Raw genomic sequence first — 22,799 nt, forward strand, 5'->3', positions numbered from 1 at the left:
TTCCCTCTTATTAGAACTTTTGTCTTAGTTTTACTTTTTCTTGGAATATTACTTTCAAAATTAGCATGTATTTTTAGAACGGCCCCACGGGAGTCCCTGGTTTGAAAAAAAAAAAAATGTTCGTGGCTCCGGTGCGTCAGCCTGTGACTTCACTGGGCTGGAAGGAGCAGAGATGCTCTGCAGGAAGCTCCCAGTCATGACTGTGTGAGCGGTGAGACGAGAGCGAAGCGTGGAGCCTGCAGCACCTCCTCTCCTCTGGCTGCAAACTTCAGACCTCTTTATGATGTGTGAAGGGAAAAGCGCGCTGGAGTTTGATTTGATGGCTTTTCGATATCACAAAGTGGAATGGATTTCGCTGAGAAGAACAGACAATTTGACTGGATCCTGTGCGGATGAAATTAAGTTTTTAAAGGATTTATAGAAAGGGGCTCTTGGTGGATACAGTTCGTACTGTGGCCCTGCAGAGATTTTTCACTGTGTAATGCATGTTTCTGAAAGCTCGGTGTAATTTTCTTAAAACTCCAAAGAGCGACAGCTTCCTCTTGTCATGAAAAATCTCACCATGGATAACATGACTGTGGAAAATGACACTTCGGTGCACGACAACCAGACCCTTGGAGTGTGGACTGACTATTCATTTGAATACAAGGTGGCCAGCGTGTTTTTGGTGACTCTAATATGTGGGGTTGGGATCGTGGGGAATGTGATGGTCATACTGGTAGTCCTGACCACCAAACACATGCGGACTCCCACTAACTGTTACCTTGTGAGCCTGGCGGCGGCTGACCTAATGGTCCTTACGGCCGCCGGGCTGCCCAACATCACCGACGCCCTGCACGGGCAGTGGGTGTACGGCTACGCGGGCTGCTTGGGCATCACTTATTTCCAGTACCTGGGGATAAACGCGTCCTCCTGCTCCATAACCGCCTTCACAGTGGAGCGCTACATCGCCATCTGCCACCCTATTAAAGCGCAATTCTTGTGCACTCTATCCAGGGCTAAGAAAATCATCATGCTGGTGTGGGCGCTCACCTCTGTTTACTGCATCATGTGGCTCTTTCTGTCAGACACTAAAAAGTTGATCTATGACAACGTGGTGCTGCTCACCTGCGCCTACAAGGTGTCCAGGAGTCACTACCTGCCCATCTACTTCACGGATTTCACGGTGTTTTACGTGCTCCCTCTCATGCTGGCCACGGTTCTGTACGGACTGATCGCCAGGATACTTTTCATCAATCCACTGCCTTCGGATCCGAAGGACAGCACCAAGAAGTGGAAGAAGGAGACGACTCAGGGAGGGAGGATGATTAGCACCAGCTCCTCCAGCAGCACCACGGCTGCCTCCCGCAGACAGGTAGCTCATTATCGTCACCATCATCCCTGTAGCACTTTTCTGCGTGAGTTGGGTTGCGGAGGGACTGTATTTCGTTCCAATTAAAAACAAGTTAAATGTTTCATTTCCAGCAGATTTATTCTGCTTCTCTGCTTTTTCTTCTTCTTTTTAAATCCAGATAGATATTCTGACAATGAAATGTAGCCCTGCGTTCAGTTATGCTAGTCTAAGTTTATGGTGACAGGAAAAAACCTGTCTGTTTGGGATTTGGAAGATTTTGTACCGCATGAAACAGAATGAGAACACCCAACCTGGGTTCCTTGGCTTATAAGCGTTTCTTTAAAAAGAAAGAACGCTTTTTAAAAAGCCGTTTCTTTAGTGAAAGATCCACAGCTTCGTGGATTACAGACATTGAGAGAAATTAGACTATGTCTTCTCGTCCTTATCTCCGTGTGAGGGGGTAAAATTTTAAAAATCCTGCAAAAAACAAAAAAATCTCAAAAATCCTCAACTGCAATTCCATCAATGCTGCACCCATATCAGAGGCGGGGCTACATTCTTAATGGTTGTATTTCAGGCCGACATTGCAGGCACACACGTGTCTGCAGTCACGGTGCATGAGTAGTTGGTGGATTGTTGCGTTTCAGACACGTCTGCAGGGTGAGACCTCACCCTCTCCTGACGAATTTTCACTCGGACCCAAGCAGACCATGCAAATGCCTAAACTATACTGTCCCTCTAGCACAACAGGGAGGGCCTGTCTTAGTAAGGGGGTTTATGGAGGGGTTTAGGACAAATTCATATACCTAAACGCAGCTTCTGTTAATCTTATTTTATTCTGAAAACTTTCCATTAATCTTTAGTTCCTAAAGTACTGGTAACTGAGCCTGGTGGAGTGTAAAACCAGCCAGTTCATTTCCCTCCCTTTCTTTCTTTTTTCTTTCTTTCTTTCTTTCTTTCTTTCTTTCTTTCTTTCTTTCTTTCTTTCTTTCTTTCTTTCTTTCTTTCTTTCTTCGTGGAACAGAGGAGATTCTATAGCTTAGGACTGAATAAGAAGCAGAAATTTTGAGATAGTCCATCCTAAATATAGGCCAAAAAATGAATTATCTTATCTTATCTTATCTATGTCTTTTGCTAAACACACGGCCACATGCAGTACTGCTAAACAGTCTAAAACAATTTCACTATCTATCTTCTGTTTAGTTTTTTCTTTTTAACATTTTAAAAACAGTTTTATGAATAAAACTGAATCCTCTAAAGGTAAGGACACCATGCCAGACACCTAGGTAGGCTGCAGGGAGAGATGTTTGTTTATCAGATCAGGGGAAGAAGCCTTCCTGGAATGACAAGGGGGTGTGGTAACCCTGAGGGAGCTCCATGCTCTGCTGGGTAGTCAGATCAGTTAACCCTAACTCAAATAGACTTTTAGTCCTTTTCTCCATCAGTGGGGTTTTTATTCTAACACATTTCTGCCAAAGCACAGCCAGATTTGCTTGTTATCGTCAGCATTCACAACTCAACACAGACACAACCAACAACCCCTCCCTCCTACCACATACCTTACCGAGTTACCTAAATGTCAACAGCAGCTAAGATTAGGCACTCCACTTGCTGATGGCACTTGCTCTGCCCCTATCCAAGTCAATTAGACTCACCTCACTGCAGCTGAGACAACATGTCATGAATATGGATACGGGTTGATTACATGCACGTTTAAACATCAAGATTTTTACCCGGCAACTAAATTAATAAATCCAATCTTTGTAAAGTTGTGATTAACGATTTGATCCAGTTACTTAATAAATTATATAAACATTAAATAGGTGTTCAAATAGGTCACTAATATTGACGAGAGACTTTCAAGCTGGAAAGATTTTTATCTCATCAAATCTTTTCATTTTTTTAACTGGATAGTTTGGTATGAGCCACTGATGTGTAGCATCAATGTTGCTTTGATTAAGTGATGCACCAATTGAGCAACAAGCTGATCAGCAGTATACTTGTCCCTCTTTCCCATGTTAGAATCATGGTAAAAACTATCCAGTCCCTGAGGGGTGTGCTTATGTAGCACACCCAAATTTTGTATAAATCCGCTGTAAAAAGGACCCATTTTCACTTTTGTTTTTTCTGATGTCATTATCCTCGGGTGACATATAGGAACACACTGTACATGTAAACCTAATAAGCTTGCTTCACAGTACACCCATCTGGTGTGTGCTGCTAATTCAGGTGATTTTTGTACAATGCGAGTGACTCCACCCTAAAACACTTACCAGATAAATAATTGGCAAAACCCCAGTGCAGCAGTAAAAAGGTCAATCCACGCCTCGGTGTATGTGTAGCCATGTTATTTGTTGCAATGTTCGAGCAGACCTGCTGGCATTTTCACAGCTTTTACGATCAACAAAGTTCTCAATTCAAATTATACCCCTAGTATATACAAGTGCAATCAGGTGAACGAAGAAGAGTTTTTGGCTTGAAACAGGTGATTTTCTGGTACTATAGCATGCTGTATTATAAGTTAGACCATTTTTGGCAACCTTTTCATGAAAATGTCCAAAGGTTGTGACAGTGTCTTGGTTTGCTGGTTCCAGATGATCAAAGTTGAGCACAAAGGTCTAAAGACAAAAGCAGAGTTCTGTATTTGATAGGGACTCAGAATTTCCAATCACCAAACTGGAAAAGTCAAAGAAAACACCCACTTGATAACTTGGACACATTTACTCAGCTCTGACATTCAAATTTTGTTCATAACCACTATGGTCAAAGGAAACTCTTATTACTGTCCACAGTAATCCATGTTTGACAGTAAGGCTCAGCGCTGGCACCTTCCTGCCTTTGCATTTGCATGCGTGAAAAGCTTTAGGCTGAGAGGTGCAGCATGACCCCTAAGAACACAGATCCGAGCAGGCATCAATGGCATGACATTGATGAAGTCAGACACAGCATAAAAATGAGGAGCTAAGCTGGAGGTGGGTCACGTTGTATATGAGATTTGCAAGTGGGAAACACAGAAGTGTATCAGCTGAACCACCAGCTGTTTGCTTAGCTGTTATCAGCTCATATTGATACTGATATAAATAAATGGTCGTGACAAGTTTAAAATTTTTTAAAACAAGGTTTTTTGAAATTTAGTGTGGGGCAGCTTTCCTCTTCTGAGCTCAATATTGTTGTCTTTAAATATTGTAGTAACGCTCCACCATGTGGGAGCAGGTGAATGATGACCCCATATATGCTGCAGTTTTAAATCTTTGAACCCTGGTCAGAAGTTTTGTCATGAGTTTTTAAATCATGGCGTGCTGTTTTTAAGGACATTTTTTGTGCCATGAAAGCACATGTTAAGCTTTTTGTTTGCCATTTCAGGCTGTACCCATTGTAAAGAGATTAAATAACCAACACAGTGGCTGGGTGGAGGTGGCTTAAAGGCGGGAGAACAAAGGTTCATAAGGTCAGGAGGTAAACTGCTTATCCCCGCCTCAGGATTTGATTTTACCTTTTTTTTTCTTTAGAATTTTACATTTTGCCTATTCAATTTGGCAACACCACCAATTTTCAAATTATCCCAGTGCCTTCACATGAACCTTGAAATTAAAAAAAAAAAACAACTTAGATTATCTGGTCAGTTGGTGACACCTGTGGTCACTAATAAGGATTTGTTTTGTTGTTGTTGTTGTTTTGTGTAGAGGTATTTTTAACACATTGTACTGTGCTCTGACATCTGAAACAAATAGGCTGTTTCACAGGAAAAGCCACTTCACCAGCTGAATGTTTCCAATGAGAAGCAGAAGTGTTTGATGTTCTGCAGCTGTATAATAGGGATGTTGATAGGCTGACCACACTGAGAACAAATTTGTAGATGAACTACAGAGTTGCATACATTCAATAAATTAAATCCCAAAGGAATCACAGTCAAAACTATGCAGAGTGTTAGTTACAGACAAAAACTAATATTAGCAAAAAAAAAGTTAGGGGTGAAATTTCATACACCACATAAAGATGTTTTTTCATTTAACTGTGGGGAAGGCGCAGCTGCATGTAAAGACAATGTCGATGCATGATAGGGTGTTGGTTTTGTGCATGCTGGCTCATAGCTTACTGGGTAAAAAGCTGTTGAACAACCCTGTGCAGTAGTGCAATGTGTTGGGCTTCATTTACACCTGATGAGCATTTAAAAACTTTTTATTATGCTGTCCGAAACAGGTTCGTCTTGTAAATGAGTTATTGAATCTCAGTGAGATTACCTGTAAAAATAAAAGTTAAATAAAAAAAAAAAGCTTCTTTAACACATGAATGAATTTTTTTCCCAGGTGACAAAGATGCTCGCTGTGGTGGTGATCCTGTTCGCCTTACTTTGGATGCCCTATCGTACCTTGGTGGTGGTCAACTCTTTCCTGGACAAGCCCTACCTGGACACCTGGTTCCTGCTCTTCTGCCGTCTCTGCATCTACCTAAACAGTGCCATCAACCCCATCATCTACAACGCCATGTCTCAGAAGTTTCGTGCCGCTTTTAAGAAATTGTGTCACTGTGGCCCTCAGCGCATGGAGAAGCCTGCTTCCTACAGTGTGGCCCTCACCTACAGTGTCATCAAGGAAACGTCCAACGGGGAAAGTCCTGACCACTTCACCACAGTTATGGATGAGCTCCACACACCGTCTGCTCAGTACCTACCTGCCAGCATCCTGCCAAATGCCAAAAAGATGGTATATGAAGAGCCTTCTCCGTCGAGCAGGGATGTCAAGGCCTGACTAGAAACAACCTTTCCACCTGAAGGTGGTATCAGAGATTCTGACAGCTCCAGTATTGATTCTGACATGTATTGAATATACAGGTTCCAGCTTTATTTCTCAAGATTTTTTCCTCTTGTAAATGTTTGTTTTATTTGACATCAACATTTGCCAGAAGACAAATAGGATGAGCTGCCCTGTGCTGTAGGCTTTCTTGCATTTTTGTGTGAAATGCAAGAAGAGAGAAAATATCATAAAATAGGAAGTCTTAATTATTAATGCAGGAAGTGATCCTCCTCAGCCCTATGATGTAATACAAAATCACCTTTTCTATTAACTTTACCATAAGCTTTATAGTATAAACTTGCATGGCACCGATTTGTTATAAGTTACTGTATAGCTGTATGACAAATTTGTCGGAAGTAGGGTGCCTTCTCATCTCATCTTTCTCCCACTAAACAAAACCAGACTGTTGAATAAGACATTAAAGTAGTAGTCACACTCAAAAGGAAATTTCATTAGTGGATGTCATAGGTCTTTGTGATAATAGCCTTGCCGTTAGAGACCTTTACGGCAAGTTTAAAATGATTTAGCTGTCTCGCTTAACTCTTTGTTTGTTCCCATTAGTCTGATAGTGCCACTCTCAGCTACAGCAGGCAGCTGTTTTCAACAAACAGCTCTCGCTCCATCCAGTACGAAACAGCAGACAGACAGATTTAGCAAACACTGCTGTGGATGTTGAGCAGATCAGATATTCCCCCGGGAGTCCCCATTTGGTCGAACATTTCATATTTAAATTCAATTTGCCAGCTAATCAGAAACATTTTCACTGCAAGTGAACAAAAAAAGGAGAAACTCCAGAGTGTGCCTGAAACACAGCTTAATCCCTAGTCCATTCCCTCATTATCAAACAATACTTAAATAGTCAGCTTCAGACAGAAGTATATACTAAATGGACGTTCACTCATTTTCATTTCATTTTCTTAACCGCTTGTTAACTTGGGTTTGCAAGCAGCTGGCGCCTATCCTAGCTATCATATGGTGAAAGGCAGGGTGCACCCTGGGAAGTTCGCCAGTCTCTTGCAAAGCAATCACACGGAGACAGACCACCATCCACGCTCACCTTTACAGCTAAGAGTAATTTAGAATCACCTGTTAGCACAACACACGTCCTAGAGGAGTACCCACAGTGACTCCATAGAGGCACAGCGAGAACATACAGTGGATTCAAACCTAGGAACTGGCTGTGTGATGAGACCTTGTTTATGTACAACTGTTCTTCATATTTATGGCTGATGTGACTGTTGAGCGATCACTTTCTATTCGCTTGACTCTGCCCAGCTTCCTCTCCCTGTTCTGGGAATGGAGCTCTTATTTTCCTTTGACCTAAAGTGGTTAGTAACAGTCAGACGATTACTTTTATCACCACAAGTATGCCATAAGCATACCACATTGCACACTGACAACTAATCATAGTAGTATTCTGTTACATCGACAGTTCGGTTGATGACTTTCTGTCAGTCTAATGACATTTTGATATAATTTCATTCTCTGGCCAGGTGTGTGTTAGCATGGAGCAGGTGCCCATGTTGTATTATTCCTTTTGTTAATCTTATTCACAGCACACGGCAACATTCATGAGTAGACCAAGAGGATGTGAACCCTCTACCATGACATGCTGTCACACTGGACTATAGTTGAAATAGCAACACACTAAACACACTAAAATAAAGATAAATTATTTCAGTGGGGTGGACAACTAGATGCTAGCGCAGGTGTTCAAGAGTTTACAGTGAACCTATAAATGAGGTTCATTTAGATGCGTCCCAGCAGATTCCTGGGTTCAAGTTTTCATTTTATTTATCATCAAGCATTTTATAAAGTTTATCTGTAATGTAACTAAGTGCTTTTGCTGTAAAGTAACATTTTACTTTCTTTTATGTTTACATTTTTGAGTGTTCTGTACAATATTAGACTTTTGTTTTGTTTCTGTGCTTGGACTGCATACACTGTATCACCTGTACATCAAAGCCTCTCATTTCTCAGTCGTTAAAATGTTCTGTCATGATAAATATTTATATTGTCTGCATTACGCAGCCCCATAGGATATCGTTTTACCAACCCTACCATACACAAAAGCAAATACAAAACTCTTTTTCCGTTGCTAATGTACCACTAGAAGGCTAGTACAGGATTTTACATAAATCCAATGCACATGACATTTTAGTCTTGCTACAGCACTACAGGGAAAACACAGATGTGGAATTATGTGACCTTTTAAAAATAGGTCTAAATATGAGAACAACTTTATCTTGCTTTCTCAATTTAAAATCCACTGATGTCTAACGATTTCTCTGTGGATTTCAAACTAAACAGTGACAAACACTAAAGTCTTCTGTTGGCTACTGTGACTATGACAGCTGTGGAATCAGAGCCCGGGGGGGGGGGGGGGGGGGGTGAGTGGCCGGTGTATCATAATGATAAGAGAAGAATGTGTAGCTCTGATGTGCAGAAAGAGAGGCTGTTTGTTAAAGGGTCTGGTAACAGTCGTGACAGTAATTCACTGAAACTGCAGATTGCAGCACTTTTGTGGGATTTATCCGCTCAGCAAAACCCAACAGAGCAATGATGGAAGGTGTAAATAGATCGCAACGACGTGCCATACTTGAGCTGGCGCAATCCACACTGTGTATATTGCTCACACCCCACTATTAAAGGATGAATTTTCTAGTGTTTCTTTGAGCTACATGTACAGTGTGTGTAAACTGAAGACGGCTCAAGGGGATAAATAAGTAAGGAGCTCAGTGAGAAGGGCCTTTTTTGTGTTAATCTAAAGGCTTTTTTCTGTCAATATTGTGAAGTTGCTTGAAATTGATTGTGCAGTGTAATGTGAAATTCAATTGGTATTGTGTTTTCAAACATGTGGCAGCAAAATGGAATTTGTATTTTTCATTTTTAAAAAAAATAATAGCTCATTTTGATCTATTGTTCCATCAGTGTGTTTACCATCATTTCACAACAGCGGGTGGGGGCTGAACTCCAAAGTGGAAGAAAAAGACCGTGGTTTGTAGTAGTTGTAGCGTAAAGTACCTCTTATTCGTACAAGTTTCAATTTCTTCCTTTGTTCTCGGTTGAAACATATTTCTTTGACAAACAGCTGCGATGGAGATTTTTTGTTCTGCACGGTGCACTGTCTGCAGCATGAACTCAGGCTTTTGTGAAGTGCTACCTGATGAGTTTCCATCTGATGCAGTGTGGGGTTTTTTGTGCACTTTTCTTTCTGCAGGTGGCTTTTCTCTGCTTTATCAGTTTGATGGCTTGTTTTGTATTTTGTAACCTTCTTTGTCAATAATAAACACAGATGATAATTACACGACGCTGGAGATGGTGCATTATTGCTACGTCGATATACGCTCTTGTGTTCCCGATTCTCTACAGCTCCACCACTTCTGATCTATTACCAGCAGCCATTGAAGAAACTGCCTCATCCAAGATACCCTTATGAATCAGGCACAGATAGCTCTGCGAGCTGCGATCACACCGAGGACATCAATCACAGGTGTTGATTGCTTCGTTCTGAAACCACTCAGCATGTGGTGGCCTCGTCTCCTCTCGCTGAAAACTATCAGAACCCAAATGTGCTCAAAACAAATAATGTGACAACCGTGTGAAATTTATGTTTACTGTAGGTAATGTCACTAAATATCTGATCCGTCAAAGCTCCCTCAATTTTGTTAAGTGATAATGCCACCACTGGAGTCACACAGTAATTTCCCATGCACTGTGATGGAGCTGGAAAGAGCTTAATGTGCCAGGAGAGAATGTCCCTGGAACACGGAGGCACTGTTTGCCGACTGCATTTCATCAGCTGCACGCACTCTAGCTGTAATCTGACTGGCACACAATTGTTTTCACAAATGCATGTGAAGACACAGATTTTATTTTAATCCCCCTACTGTTTGTTGCTCTGTGTCTAATTTGTAAACTTATTTGGAAAGCTTTCCGCTTGTGGTGGAACTTGAATAATGAAAAAAAAAAGGTCTTTTCAGCAACTCCCTTATTCAGAAAGCTCTGCATATTTGAGTTGGCAGGTTTTATACTGGATGCCATTCCTGAAGCAACCTTAAAGGGATTTGCGTCTTCTCAAAATAGCGATCTTTCACATCTTAAGTGAATGTGAAAAATGCTAAACTATGGAGCTACTAAAAGTAAGAATAATATTATCCATCAAATTCATCTGTAGCTTTCATTATTGTATCTTTTTTGATGAATGAAATTACATTCTGGTAGAAGCAGAGAGTGTTCTAACTGGACAAGCAGGTGGATGACAACTGATGCGTGAATTTTGAGATGTCTACCAGCTCATCCCTGCTTGTTATTTTATCACTGCTCCAGCTGGCTGTTCTTGTCAGGCTAAAATGACCCTCTGGCCACTGGTAAATGTCCCAGTGCTCCAGATAGGCAGTCTGCCACAGAATGTTTTAAACTATGGACTCAGGCTCACGTTCTTCAGTATGCAGATCTATTCCTTTTTAGCCTGACTTGTCAAACTGACTTGCTTTTCTTTTTTGATTGTTACCTGCAACGTGTTCTAACTAGAAACTGCAACTAAATATTTTTGGAAATGGGAGTATAAATATAAGCTAAACAGAATCAAACAAAGTGTGTCTCAAAGCTATAACTCTTTCCTTTCTTCAGTGTCTTTTAATGCTAAAAAAACAAACAAAACTCAAGCAAACTAAAATGCAGCACTGCAAACCATGTGAGAAGTTCACACTGCTTATTGCTCAGATGTTCTGGGGGCAGTAAGTAAGGAGAAGGAAAGTCTTGTGTTTCTGAATATTGCATATATCTGTGATTAACCTCTGCTCCTTTCCAGGTCATCTGCTACTTCAGCTAGTATACAGGCTCACAGGTGTGAAAGATTACCTAAAACTAATACTGAGATCAGATTATGGAAAGTATGTATGTGCAACAATTATTTTCCCCTATCACACTCTGTCCAAAAGAAAAAAATGCATATGACTTTAGCAATGTAAGCATTGTGGCCTTACAGTGATAGTGCCTCTGTTCCAGACTGCATAGTGCTGATATTTCTCTGAGGGTGGATTGCCTTAAAAGTTTGCGCATGAATCTCAGAAGATAAATCGAGATGGCTTTGATGATCACTGGTCTTTTTTATCTTGTGCTGCCCTGAGGTTCAAGTATGTGGCTCTTTGTGAAATGTCCTGACAGCTATTGAATGAATTTCCATAAACTTTCCAACAGACATTCATGCCTACTTAGGATAAATTATTAGCACTTCAGCTCAGAATTATAGCTTGTTCAATAATTCAGCTCGTGATCTACTCCAATGAGTGAACATGGCAAATAATTGCCAAACATTAGCATGTTAAAGATGAGAACATGCCACACAGATTTGAAGAGTTGTCTGTACCTAAGTATGGCTTAATAGCACAACCTTTAATCTTTACTCCTGCTTCTTTTTTTATGCTTGACACTCGTAGAACTTGTTCTTGCGCAATCAAAAACACGGTGATGGGAAAGCCGAATGTTTCACAAAATTTCAGTGAGTTCGTCATCTGTCGGGTTCAGATTTGAGGGTCGGGAGTATTATAACAGAGCTGATTACATATTCACACTGCCCACCCATTCGCCTAGTTTCTTTGAACTGGAAAAAAAATGCAAAGCCCACCTTCACTGCCAAGTGATGGTGAAAGGTTCAGTTGTCATTTGTAAAACCATTTCAGCCATTGCTGCAGCTGAAAAGAAGAAACCATTGAACAGCACCTTCAGGGCTCTAACACAGGTCAAGGTGAAACCTGGAAAGTCAAAGAAACATGCAAACAAATAATTCCAAGAATATATGCACATAATCAGTGACCTCCTCAAAGAAGGAACACATACATAACTACCACGCAAAAAGGATGAAGCGCTAAAGAACTTGTCTTTCTTCTCATTCCCTCATTCAAACTCAAAGAGTTTGGGGAGTTTGCAAGTGAATTTCCAGTTTAGAATAAGCTTTCTGGCATAGAGGACAACCTAGATGTCTGTGAGGTGAGTCCAGTGGCAGAACCCCAAGCCAGGCAATGCAATGAGAGTGTGAGGTATTAATTCTGAGTCTATCTGACAGACATTTAATTGCCGTGGCTCAAACCTTTTCCATTACAAAACAAAGACCAAAAACTGATGATCAGCCAAGTTTGCAACTCATGCAGGTAGCACCACCAGCTGCAAAGTGACTTACTCTGCTCAGTGAACTCAGTGTACAGTTTTGAACTGCATTAAATTGTTTCTAATGAGAATACATTAAATCCGGTGCCCCCAGTACCCAGATGCTGCTGTCTTTGAGTGCTTTCCACCTCATTTACATCACAATAATAGTAATTATGTTACAAGAAGGTCAGGATAATTTCCATATTCATGGAGTTCAAATGTGAATGAATCTTACGGTGATTGAAATATCAACTGACATTAATTGGTGCTACCTTTTATACAGTTAGTCCCTAAGCATATTTCTCATGTGTGACCACTAAATCAAAGCTTCATTAGAGAAACAGCTGAGTAAACCCCAGCAGTTGATATACTGACATGCAACTAATTCAAGCTTGCCAAGACACCTGCCTTTGATTATACTCCTGTCAGAGTATTACACTACTAAATAGGAGTAAAAGCCACAGAAGTACCAGCTTTTTCCACCGACTGTTTCTAAACACATTTATTCAGTGAAAAGGAGTAATGATAATAAAGATGCACTGGCCTGGGAGAGCCACATTGCTTTGACAGAGTTTCAAACTATTGAAAAGTAGACAGGAAGTCAGACTGAAGTAGCCAAGAGGATTAAACGCCTCAGCAGTGGGCAGCTACACCGATGGCATGTTCCTGGCTTATTCCCTGCTCAGCTTTCTAGCCCTATTACATATTCAGTGCCGGGTAATTTTCATGTCCATTTTGAATATGAGGAGCAAGACGGGAAATTATGTTTCAACCCTGAACAGAATGCCAAGAAAGAAATTTTAATGGGCAAAGAACACTGTTGTGATAATTTAGCTCTTATTCAAATTAGAAGAATAGAATAGAACAATCCTTTAATTGTCCCACAAGGGGAAATTTGGTTGTAACAGCAGCCAAAAAGACAAATATACAAACAAACAGTACACAGGACACGGAACAGAAACATACACAATTTTTCTTACATATTTACATTAAGATGTAAATACAATTACCATTGTAGGCTGGATGTGAAAGGATGTGAAATATTGTAAAAGTAAAAATAGTTGAAATACAACAGCACAAGTGTGCACATAGAAATATTGCTTTGACCACAGACAATATGAGAGAGTCAGAGTCAGATTGATTTCTAATTGAAATGAAAGGTTTTTTTTCATTTTCATCTTAATAATAATTTAAAAATAACTGTGCAAATATGTGTCCTGAGGCACTTCAAAAACATTTGCTTCTAGAAAGGCGTTGCTTTGACTTAAAGAGGAATTCACTGAGATGTATATGCTACTGCTAACTAGCTAGCAACAGTAGTTAGCCAAGACAAGCTACACCTTATGTGATCCTGATCAAACTGTCAATAAGGATATTAATATAATAGAATAAAAGCAGAATTATAAATTCACTAATTTGTGTGTATCAACATTTTGAGATATGTGCACATAAATATTTGTTCTCACTTTAATTTACCTCTCATTTTCAGAGTGCAAATGATTAGCAAAACAACTATGGTGGCATTTTGAAAAAAATAGGGATTCATCACATCACAACCAGGAAGTAATTCCAAAAACATAAAAATACAAAGTTAAAGTGAAAAAAAAAAGAGAACTATACAACTCAAATAGCAGACAGCAGTAGGATGGTCAAAGAGGTTGGAATTATGGCTGTTCTTTCCAATCCAGTAACTCCACAAGTGGCAGTCATTATGTATCTGCTAATTGACTTTAAGAAACAAACTTTAACTGGTCCGTACACTGACTTTGTCTGACATCACACATTTGCCTCCTACTGATTCTGATGATCATCTTGGAAATTAGTAAAGGCTAAAAAAGTGGAAGAGCTTATCTGTTGCCAAGGCCATATGTGTCATGGTCCTGGGTTGTGTGACCCAGTGTTTGAGGGTTTTTTTTATATATCTTTGGTATTCATTTGTGCCCTAGTTTAGTTCATCTAGTTAATTTCTAGGTTGCTGTTTACTCCTTTGTTTCTTAGTTGTTTATGTCATCTCCTCCTGTACTCAGTCTCCCTGGTTCGTGCGTCTACCTGTCATGTGTCATGTCTGTGTGGTTATGTTAAGTTCATGTCATGTCTAATCTCCATGTTTCCTGTTTTACTTTGAAAGTCTGTGTCCAATGTCAGTGTATTTAGTTTCACTTCTCCTGTCCTGTCTTTAGGTTCATGTGTGTCAGCTGTGCTCCCATGTGTGGCCACTTCCCTTGATCATCCCTTGTGTGCATTTAGTCTCTGTGTTTCATTCAATCTGTGTTGCGTCGTCTGTGTTCCACACCCTATGTCATGTCAGATTCCAGGTTTAAAGTTTATTTTTCTGCTCATCTGTGTCCGCACCTGGGTCCTCCAAACGCTCTCCACACGGTCAGCCACTGCGGACCATGACCCATATCTATGATATTGCTGATAAACAAACATCAGATTGCCTCTTGTCTTTCTGGTTTTTCTCTGAAGACTTTTAAAAACACACATTGCTTCTTGGAGTATTTATTAATGTCAAAGTATTTATTAATGTCACCTGTCTTTATCCTGCATGCAAATGACCAAATACATTCTAAAACCTATGTTAATATGTCCTCTGATGGGAGTCTATTTCCCCCTTGCAGACACCTTTTCAACACCACAATAAGATGGGCAACTTTATCAAACAGTGTGAGACTTAGTGCCTCACTCTGAATGTCTCTAAATGAAATGCTTATATACGCAAGAAGTTATGACAAGAAGTTATCAAAAAAACAAATTGCCCCGAGATAATCCACACTTATACGGAGATAACATGCAAACTCCACCCCATCTAATGCTTTTTTCTTATTTTAGCCATATTGTATGTTTAAGCTTCTGGGTTGGATTAAGGTTTCAAATTGCTCAGGCTTCAGACTGCTTTGAATTCCCCCTTTTTAATGTTTCTTTTCTACTGAAGCTGATTTACCTGTATGGTCATCTGTTCCCACAGCTGTTTAACCTTTAATCATTTCTTCTCAGCTTCCAGAGTGAGTTTGCTCATTTCGGTTTAGCTTTTACTGTTTAAAAATGTTTGATTTTAGTATCGTCAGTGTTTTAGTCTTTTTCATTATTAGGATATAATTTGTTTGAGTTGGGGGGGAGATACAGGGAGGGTTTTTTTTCCCTGCAAATCAAATACTAGAATAAAGATACAAAGGAGCACAAAAAACCCCAAACAGACAACATGCTTTTAAATTTAGTGGTCCTCATCTTAATGCTCTGACATTCAGAAAAAAACATCCACAGCATGCACAAAAAATGCAACAAAATTTTTCATTTTGTTTTAAGACACTTGAGGCTGTATGGGGTTAGGAGTTACATCATGTTGATGTGCTGTTGCAGAGTCCTAGAGGGCGACATCAGAGAAAGTAACCCGACAAAGCAAATGAAAAGCAGGACCACCAGCACAAAACAGCAATAAAGGTAATTGAAATGAAGGAACATAACCACTTATAGAGGCTGTTTTTGTTTGTTTTTATTTTGTCCCTTCATTAAGCTCCTGAACTCCAATGTTAAAGATTAGTAGAATATGGAAAGGCATATATGCTGGAACAATAAAGCAATTTGCAACACTACAAAAAATCCTTCTTTTCATCTTTCATGTTTTCATCTTTCCATGTATGTTTTCTATGATTTCTGTGGTTTTATTTATAGTCAGATACCAGATGTAAAGCAAGGAGTGGTGCCATACAGACTATAACTTTCTCAATATGCTGTTACTAAAAACCTTTATGGTATTTTGATGTGAAGTTTTGAGACAATATTTCCTAAGCTGGTGTAAAGTGGAAAGAGATTAGATAAGATTAGATTAAGATATAATAAAGTTGTGAATAAAATATACATGTTGCCGTTTTGTGAGAGCTAAGATCCTGTAGAATTTGTTTGTGGTTAAAATGAATCCCAGTGCTCCCTATTCGTCAGTAGCGCAGCTTCTGCAAAACTGCTCTAAGGCGTAAGCTACAAACCTTGATGGTGCATACAAGCATCAAGCGAGGCATGAAAAATCTGGACTGAAGAGGGGAAAATAAGACCATGCTGGCTAATGTTTCCATTACCTCAGCCAATCAAAATGTGAAGAGAAAGAGAATGACTGTGGTATGAAAGAAGCTGTGTAATCACAGCTAGGCGCCTCAGGAAATCTCTCAGGAGTGCAGCCTTTATGAAACAAGTCAGTGGACAATAAAAGTAGAGGGAGGATGCTGAAAACAATTTGCGACAGATGAGCTGGTCACCTGTAAGGTAGACTTCGTAGAAGACGACTTTACGCACTGTTATTCAGCACTTTTACACATATCTGTGAAATTAGCATTGGGATATGGAGTCTTTCCTCAAATTTAACGAACCCTTTCTACTTCAATTGCTAATTTCAATATCGTGTCAAGTCAGCCAATTTTACCTGTGTTTTAACTGTTTCCTCAGGTTAAAAATGTAGTGTTGGGTGTTTAACTGATCTGCATGCAGAGAGTCAGAGGATTAGGGCGGGATCCCCTGAGCACCTCACACGAGAGCTAGCTAGGGAGGATTCTTGGTTTGCTCCCCCGTGGAATTAGGCTTCTTTTGAAGGGACTGTTTTTGTTTGCAAATTGACTAGTCATACACTCACCGACCACCTTTTTAAGTAAACCTGTTCAACTGCCAATCAACCAATCACATGGAAGCAACCCAATGCATTTAGGCATGTAGACCTAGTCAAGACAACATCCTGAAGTTCAAAATGAGCCTCAAGAGTGGACAAGAAGTGATTTCAGTAACTTTGAACATGGCATGGTTGGTGATGCCAGATGGGCTGACCTGCTGCTGCTATCTGCTAGGATTTTCCTTCACAATCAGGTTCTCTATGGTCTAGACTCTAGACCATAGAGAACCTCTCTAGACTCTAGAGAGAATGAGCCAAAAAAGAGAGAAACTATTCAGTTCATGGATGACAATGTCTTGTTGAAGCTAGAAGTCAGAGTGAAATTGCTAGACTGCTCTGAGCACACTTTGGGCCCCTTAGTACCACCTGAGCATTGATTAAAAGCTAAGGTAAGGTATTCCCAGACCAGCTGAGAGATATAATCTCTCCAGTGTGTCCTAGGTCGGCCCCGGGGCCTCCTATATTTTTTACAATTTAAATTATTATTTTATAATGAAATTCTACAGAGATGACCCTACATAGTGCTTTCTGCCACCTGTTTGGGTGCATTAGCTGTTTTTGGGGCCAGCTGTGACCTGCCATTGGGCTGTTTCTGGCATACACACAAACCGTGTTAGCCAAACTTGAACAGAAAGCTGCATTTGTTAGACTAAAAGTTACACTTTAACAATAAAAACATACAGGTGTGTGTAGTATTTACAAATCAAAATACAGTTTGTCAAGCATGATCAACTGACGGTGTTTCCTGCTATGTAAAAACATACAATCCAATTGTGTAACAGATGACAGTATTGCAGTAATGATGACTAAAATCTGCCTAATTCACCATCACCTCATTAAATTGGAAATGTACTAATATTTCCAGTTTGATGGCATTTATATTACACATTTCTAGCCTGATTAATCACTGGACAAGCTACACACTGTGAGCCACGTTCAGTCATTTAGGCTTTCATACAGCTCTTTAGCGATTTTCTTTAATCACAGACATTGTAATCTAGGGTTGAAAATGGATAGATGGATACTACGACATTTAAATAAGGAGCTTGGGACTGAACCAGCAACTTACTAAATAATGATCATTCCCATCCACTGTCAATCTCCACCTGTGGAACTAGCAACAAGCATACATCACTGCTATCATTACCTCGCCAGGCACCAAGATCTCATGGAGCCACTATGATAAGGCCTAAATCTTCTCACGATTATCATAAACCCGCCGAGAGAGAGGAGGAGAAGATAGATGGAGAGCTTGCTAAAGTGATTGCCAGTGACCTCCAGACATTCAAAACTGTGGAAGGAATGGATTAAAGCAATACAGCAAGACTCTCAAAACTTTTCCATCAAAAGAATCATGGAAAGAAGGGCATCTGAAGTGTCTGCAGTTTGAACATCAAGGGCTAAAACATCATTTCAGTCAGTGCCTCTATTGTCAAAAGAAAATGTATATGTTGTGCAATAATTTGTATGGCTTTAATATGCACTGCACTGTTACAGACCTTCCTGCACTTCCATGTGCAAACATGGAACATCAGAGCTGGTGAACAGAGAACCCAGTCGTGATATTTGCTAAGTCTGAAAAAGCATGAAAGGATGAGTTGGGTTGGAAGTGGGTTGCAAAGCGACTTGCAGAAACTGGTGGTGGGATGTCTCTTACAGCCAAACTTTTTAGCCAACTCCCTGTCCCTCTGTGTGTGTGTGTGTGTGTGTGTGTGTGTGTGTGTGTGTGTGTGTGTTTAAGGATATATTCAATCTTCAGTGATGCAAAATACTGAAAAGCTCAGAGTGCCAATTAAACAATAGCTGGACAACATGCATCAACATTATGTTTACAGTCAGCATGAATCAGCAGATAAGATGCTTATATTTTTAGCTTTTTAAAATGGGTTTTCTTTTACAAAGAGGGCTGAAGTGTTTCCTCAGCTGGTGCTCCAGTTTCTTTCTTGTGTGTGAAAAGTTCCATATGGATGCGTATTGAGCTTAGGGTCATTTAGCTCATGTTTGCTGTGGGGTGGGGGGTTGTACAATTCAAACACCACAGACCTGAATGTAGTGCTTTGTAGTTATTTGCTCAAATTGTTGCTAACACTGTGTGTTAACACACACAGTGTTTGAAGGAAATCAGCCAGTTTGCTAAACAAAGAAAGATAATTGATTTAACTTTTTGTAGCAATCACTGAACATAAGAAAGGCAAAGAATAAATGATTTAAAAAGCAATGTGAACTCTGTCATGCAGAAAAAGCATTTGACAGAGTTAACTGGAAATTTCTATTTGCAACTTTACACAAATTTGGTTTTGGATCCTCTTTCATAAACTGGTTAAAAATATTATATAATTCCCCAACAGCTTGTGTTAGAACAAATGACCAGACATCCTCCAGCTTCTGTCTCTTGAGGGGCACCAGGCAGGGATGCCCACTCTCCCCTTCACTATTTGCAATTTTTATTGAACCACTAGCAGCAGCAATTAGACAGAATTCAGTAATTAAGGGCATAAAATGCAAGAACGTGGAACATAAAATCAGCCTTTATGCGGATGATGTGTTACTCTTTCTCCAAAATTCACAAACCAATATCTCTGGGGTGATTGAATTGATAAACTCTTTTGCAAGAATATCAGATTACTCAATTAACTGGTCAAAATCTACAGTCCTACCGATTAATTGCTCCTTCCATAATTCCTCTTCTACACCACTGCAATCGGGAAATATAAAATATTTAGGTATTAATGTTTCTCCCAAGCTTGCAGATCTAACTAAATTAAACCATATCCCACTTTTAAAGAAGTTAGAAGATGATCTGGCTAGATGGAAATGTCTACCCATATCACTCATGGGAAGGGTTGCCGCTATAAAAATGATGGTCTTACCAAAAATAAATTATTTATTCTCAATGATCCCAACTAAACCGCCACAAGATTGGTTCAGATCTCTAGATTCATGTATGTCCAAATTCCTTTGGAAAAATAAACCCCCACGTATAAGCTTAAAAACACTGCAAAAGACCAAGGATAAAGGAGGACTAGAACTGCCTAACTTTCAGCACTACTTCTTAGCCAACAGGCTTCAGTTTATCTCAGGATGGCTAAAACACACCCTCTTAGATGAACCTTGGCTAGATGTAGAACAAGCACTCTGCAATAATCTAGAGATCTCAGACCTACCATTTATCAGCTCAAACATCCAACGACATGAATGCTTTAAAAGCATCAACATCAGCTCTTCTCTGACAGCATGGTGGGAGTTTCTAAAATTGACGGCGTCTTCATTAATCCCATGCAAACGTACACCTATCTGGAACAACCCTGACATATTACAAAACAATAATATGATAAACTTTTCAGATTGGAGTGATAAAGGAATCAAATATTTAGAACATATACTAGAAGGAACAGAATTTATTTCATTTGACGGACTAGTTACACAATATGGGATCAACAAGAAAAGATTTTTAGAATATCAACAAATTAAATCCATAGTAAAAAAGAAATTTAAACCGGGTCAGGTTGAACTACAAACACCACCAAGTGTGGTTCAATTTCTTACTCTTAAACCCCCCAAATTACTATCCAAAATATACAGAATGCTTTCTAAAACAGATGAATCAATATCACTTCCTATTGCAAAATGGGAAGCGGATCTATCAGTTAACTTAGACCTAAACTTCTGGTCTCAGATTTGCTTAAAAACCTTTCATCTAATTAGAAATCCCAGTCTTCAATTAATTCAATACAAAATATTACATAGAGTGCACTATACAGGTCATCGGATGTTCAAGATGGGCTTTACGTCTACCAACAACTGCTCACACTGCCAAACCAATTCACCGGACAATTATATCCACGCTCTTTGGTTCTGTCCACCAGTTCAGAAGTTTTGGCGCGAGATATGTGAAGACTTATCGAAGTGTCTGAAATGTAACATTCCAACTTCCCCCTTAGTGTGTTTGTTGGGCAGCTTAGATAATGTCACTTCAGAAAAGAATATCGCCCATATGGTTTTCACTGCCCTATGCATAGCCAAGAAAACAGTCCTCATGAACTGGAAAAATAAAAATAATCTTAATTCTAACCAATATAGAAATTATCTATTAGATTACATTAGTCTTGATACAGCCTCTGCCACCACATCAGATCAATTGCTCTGGGCTCCTTTGATCAGCTCCATCACCTAGTGGGGGTGGGGGGTCATAGTTTGGTCCCGCCTTCACTGTTGTGATTGGTGTGGGGGTAGGGACAGGCTTAGGGCGTCGGGGGGTTCCCCGGAGGCATCTTCCTTGGGGGGCTCAACCCGGGGTAGCGGTCATGTCCGGTTAGGGGCTCTGTTGGCTCTCCGGTGACTGTTTCCTCGCGGCTGCGTGCAGCGGGGCTAGGGGAGGGTCTGTGCTGACGGACGTGGGTTACTGACCTGGTAGCCTGGCTGCCCCTGGGTGGGTCCGGGATGGGCGTGAGGTTCTGGGGGCGCTCTGTCTCTGGGCTGGGACCCGGACCGGGGCCTCGGGGGCTTGGGTCCTGGTTGGTGTGTTGCCGGGATTGTGGGCGGGTGGGTGCATGGGGGCCCAGCCCTGGAGCAGGGTGCCGCCGGTGCGTCGAGCCACCTGGGGGGCTCTTCAACTGGTGGGGGAGATTGTCACATCTTGCAGGAGCTTTCCTCTCCTCAGGAGCTCCCTCTGCAGGAGGGGGAGATACAGGAGAGGTGGAGGAAGATCTCAGCCTGGGTGTTTATTGTCTTATGTAGTCTGGAAGATGAGTGGATGGTGGGGTGGGTGCAGTTTTCTCTGTGGTGGGGTTGGGTGGACTGTCCCGGGCTCTGTGGGGCCGGGCGGCGCTGCTGCACTGGGCTCGGTCTGGATGGGCCTGGGCCCCCTTTCCCTGGCGGGTCGCGGAGTATGGGGGTGCCTACTGGGGTCAGCGGGGGAGCTGGCCCCAGGGAGGGGTCACTTGCCCCTCCCTTCCTTCCCTCCCCATCTCCAGCTGCCTCCCTCTTCCCGCTCCACCACAACCACCCACACATGCAGGGCCTTGGAGTAGGGGTATGTCACCAGGGTGCAGAGGAGGCTACCCCCCCCTCTGTCCCCTTCTGGCTGCCTCTGCCTCAATTTTATCCCACAACTTAGACATTCACATTACTCACACTCTCATTACACATACATATAGGATCTTGGGGGTGGGCACGATACACGGAGTCCAAAGTACCATCAGGGTGTACACCCCACCCCTGGCGTCGTTGCCCACCTCTCAATGTTAAATACACGTAGACATTGAGGGCCAGCAGGAGGGACCATGCGCTTACCTGCTGCTCTCTGGCAGGTAGCTCCAAGCCCTCCTGGGTTTTAAATGCACCTTAGAACACACATGCATCAACATTACAATGAGCGGGTGGAGGGAGGTTCGGAGTCTTCTCTCACCCCCGTTCTCTGCGACCTGCTGGAGCAGGGGGGCTAGGAGGAGGAGTTGGCCGTCCGACTGCGGTCTGGAGTGTGGAGCCTTCCTGCTGCTGCGGAGTCGGGGCGGTCTGCCTCCCCCCACCGCAGGGAAAAGGGAAACACCACCTGGGTCTGGGTGCAGTTCCCCCCTCCAGGGGCGGGGGCACCTAGACCCGGTTTGTAGAGTACGCTTGGGGAGTGTGATCGTGTGTACAACGTCTCTTTATGTCTGTCTCCACGTTGGTTGAGTGTGGAGTAAGTGCATATGAGAGCATGAGGGTGGGAATGGATGTTTGTATCTATGTGTGCCTGTATGTCTGTGTCTATATGTCAGGTTGGGTGTCAGGCGCCACCTCTCTGGGGACACCTCAGGCCCTCCAAGGTTTGGAGGCCTATCTCCCCCTACCACCACTTCCCCTGCCAGTGGCGGACCCCCTCGGACAT

At 41.4% G+C, this 22,799-nt stretch overlaps 1 protein-coding gene across 1 annotated transcript; it reads left to right on the top strand.

Moving 5' to 3' along the window:
* The first annotated feature begins 223 nt into the window (after positions 1-223).
* Positions 224-7,580, top strand: trhra (thyrotropin-releasing hormone receptor a). The gene is made up of 2 exons (XM_085473393.1): positions 224-1,354; positions 5,641-7,580. Exons 1-2 carry the CDS (start codon positions 548-550, stop codon positions 6,079-6,081), a joined length of 1,248 nt encoding a protein of 415 aa, XP_085329519.1. The 5' UTR covers positions 224-547; the 3' UTR covers positions 6,082-7,580.
* The last annotated feature ends 15,219 nt before the right edge of the window (positions 7,581-22,799 follow it).

The sequence above is a fragment of the Copadichromis virginalis genome, linkage group LG11, assembly GCF_057382275.1.
Source record: "Copadichromis virginalis isolate Kocher_CV1m ecotype Utaka linkage group LG11, C_Virginalis_male_GT1.1, whole genome shotgun sequence".
Classification (NCBI taxonomy): Eukaryota; Metazoa; Chordata; class Actinopteri; order Cichliformes; family Cichlidae; genus Copadichromis; species Copadichromis virginalis.

Coding starts and splice junctions, on each gene's coding strand:
- trhra (XM_085473393.1), top strand. CDS start 548: ATGAAAAATCTCACCATGGATAACATGACTGTGGAAAATGACACTTCG. Junction 1,355..5,640: donor CGGCTGCCTCCCGCAGACAG/GTAGCTCATTAT, acceptor TTTTTTTCCCAG/GTGACAAAGATGCTCGCTGT.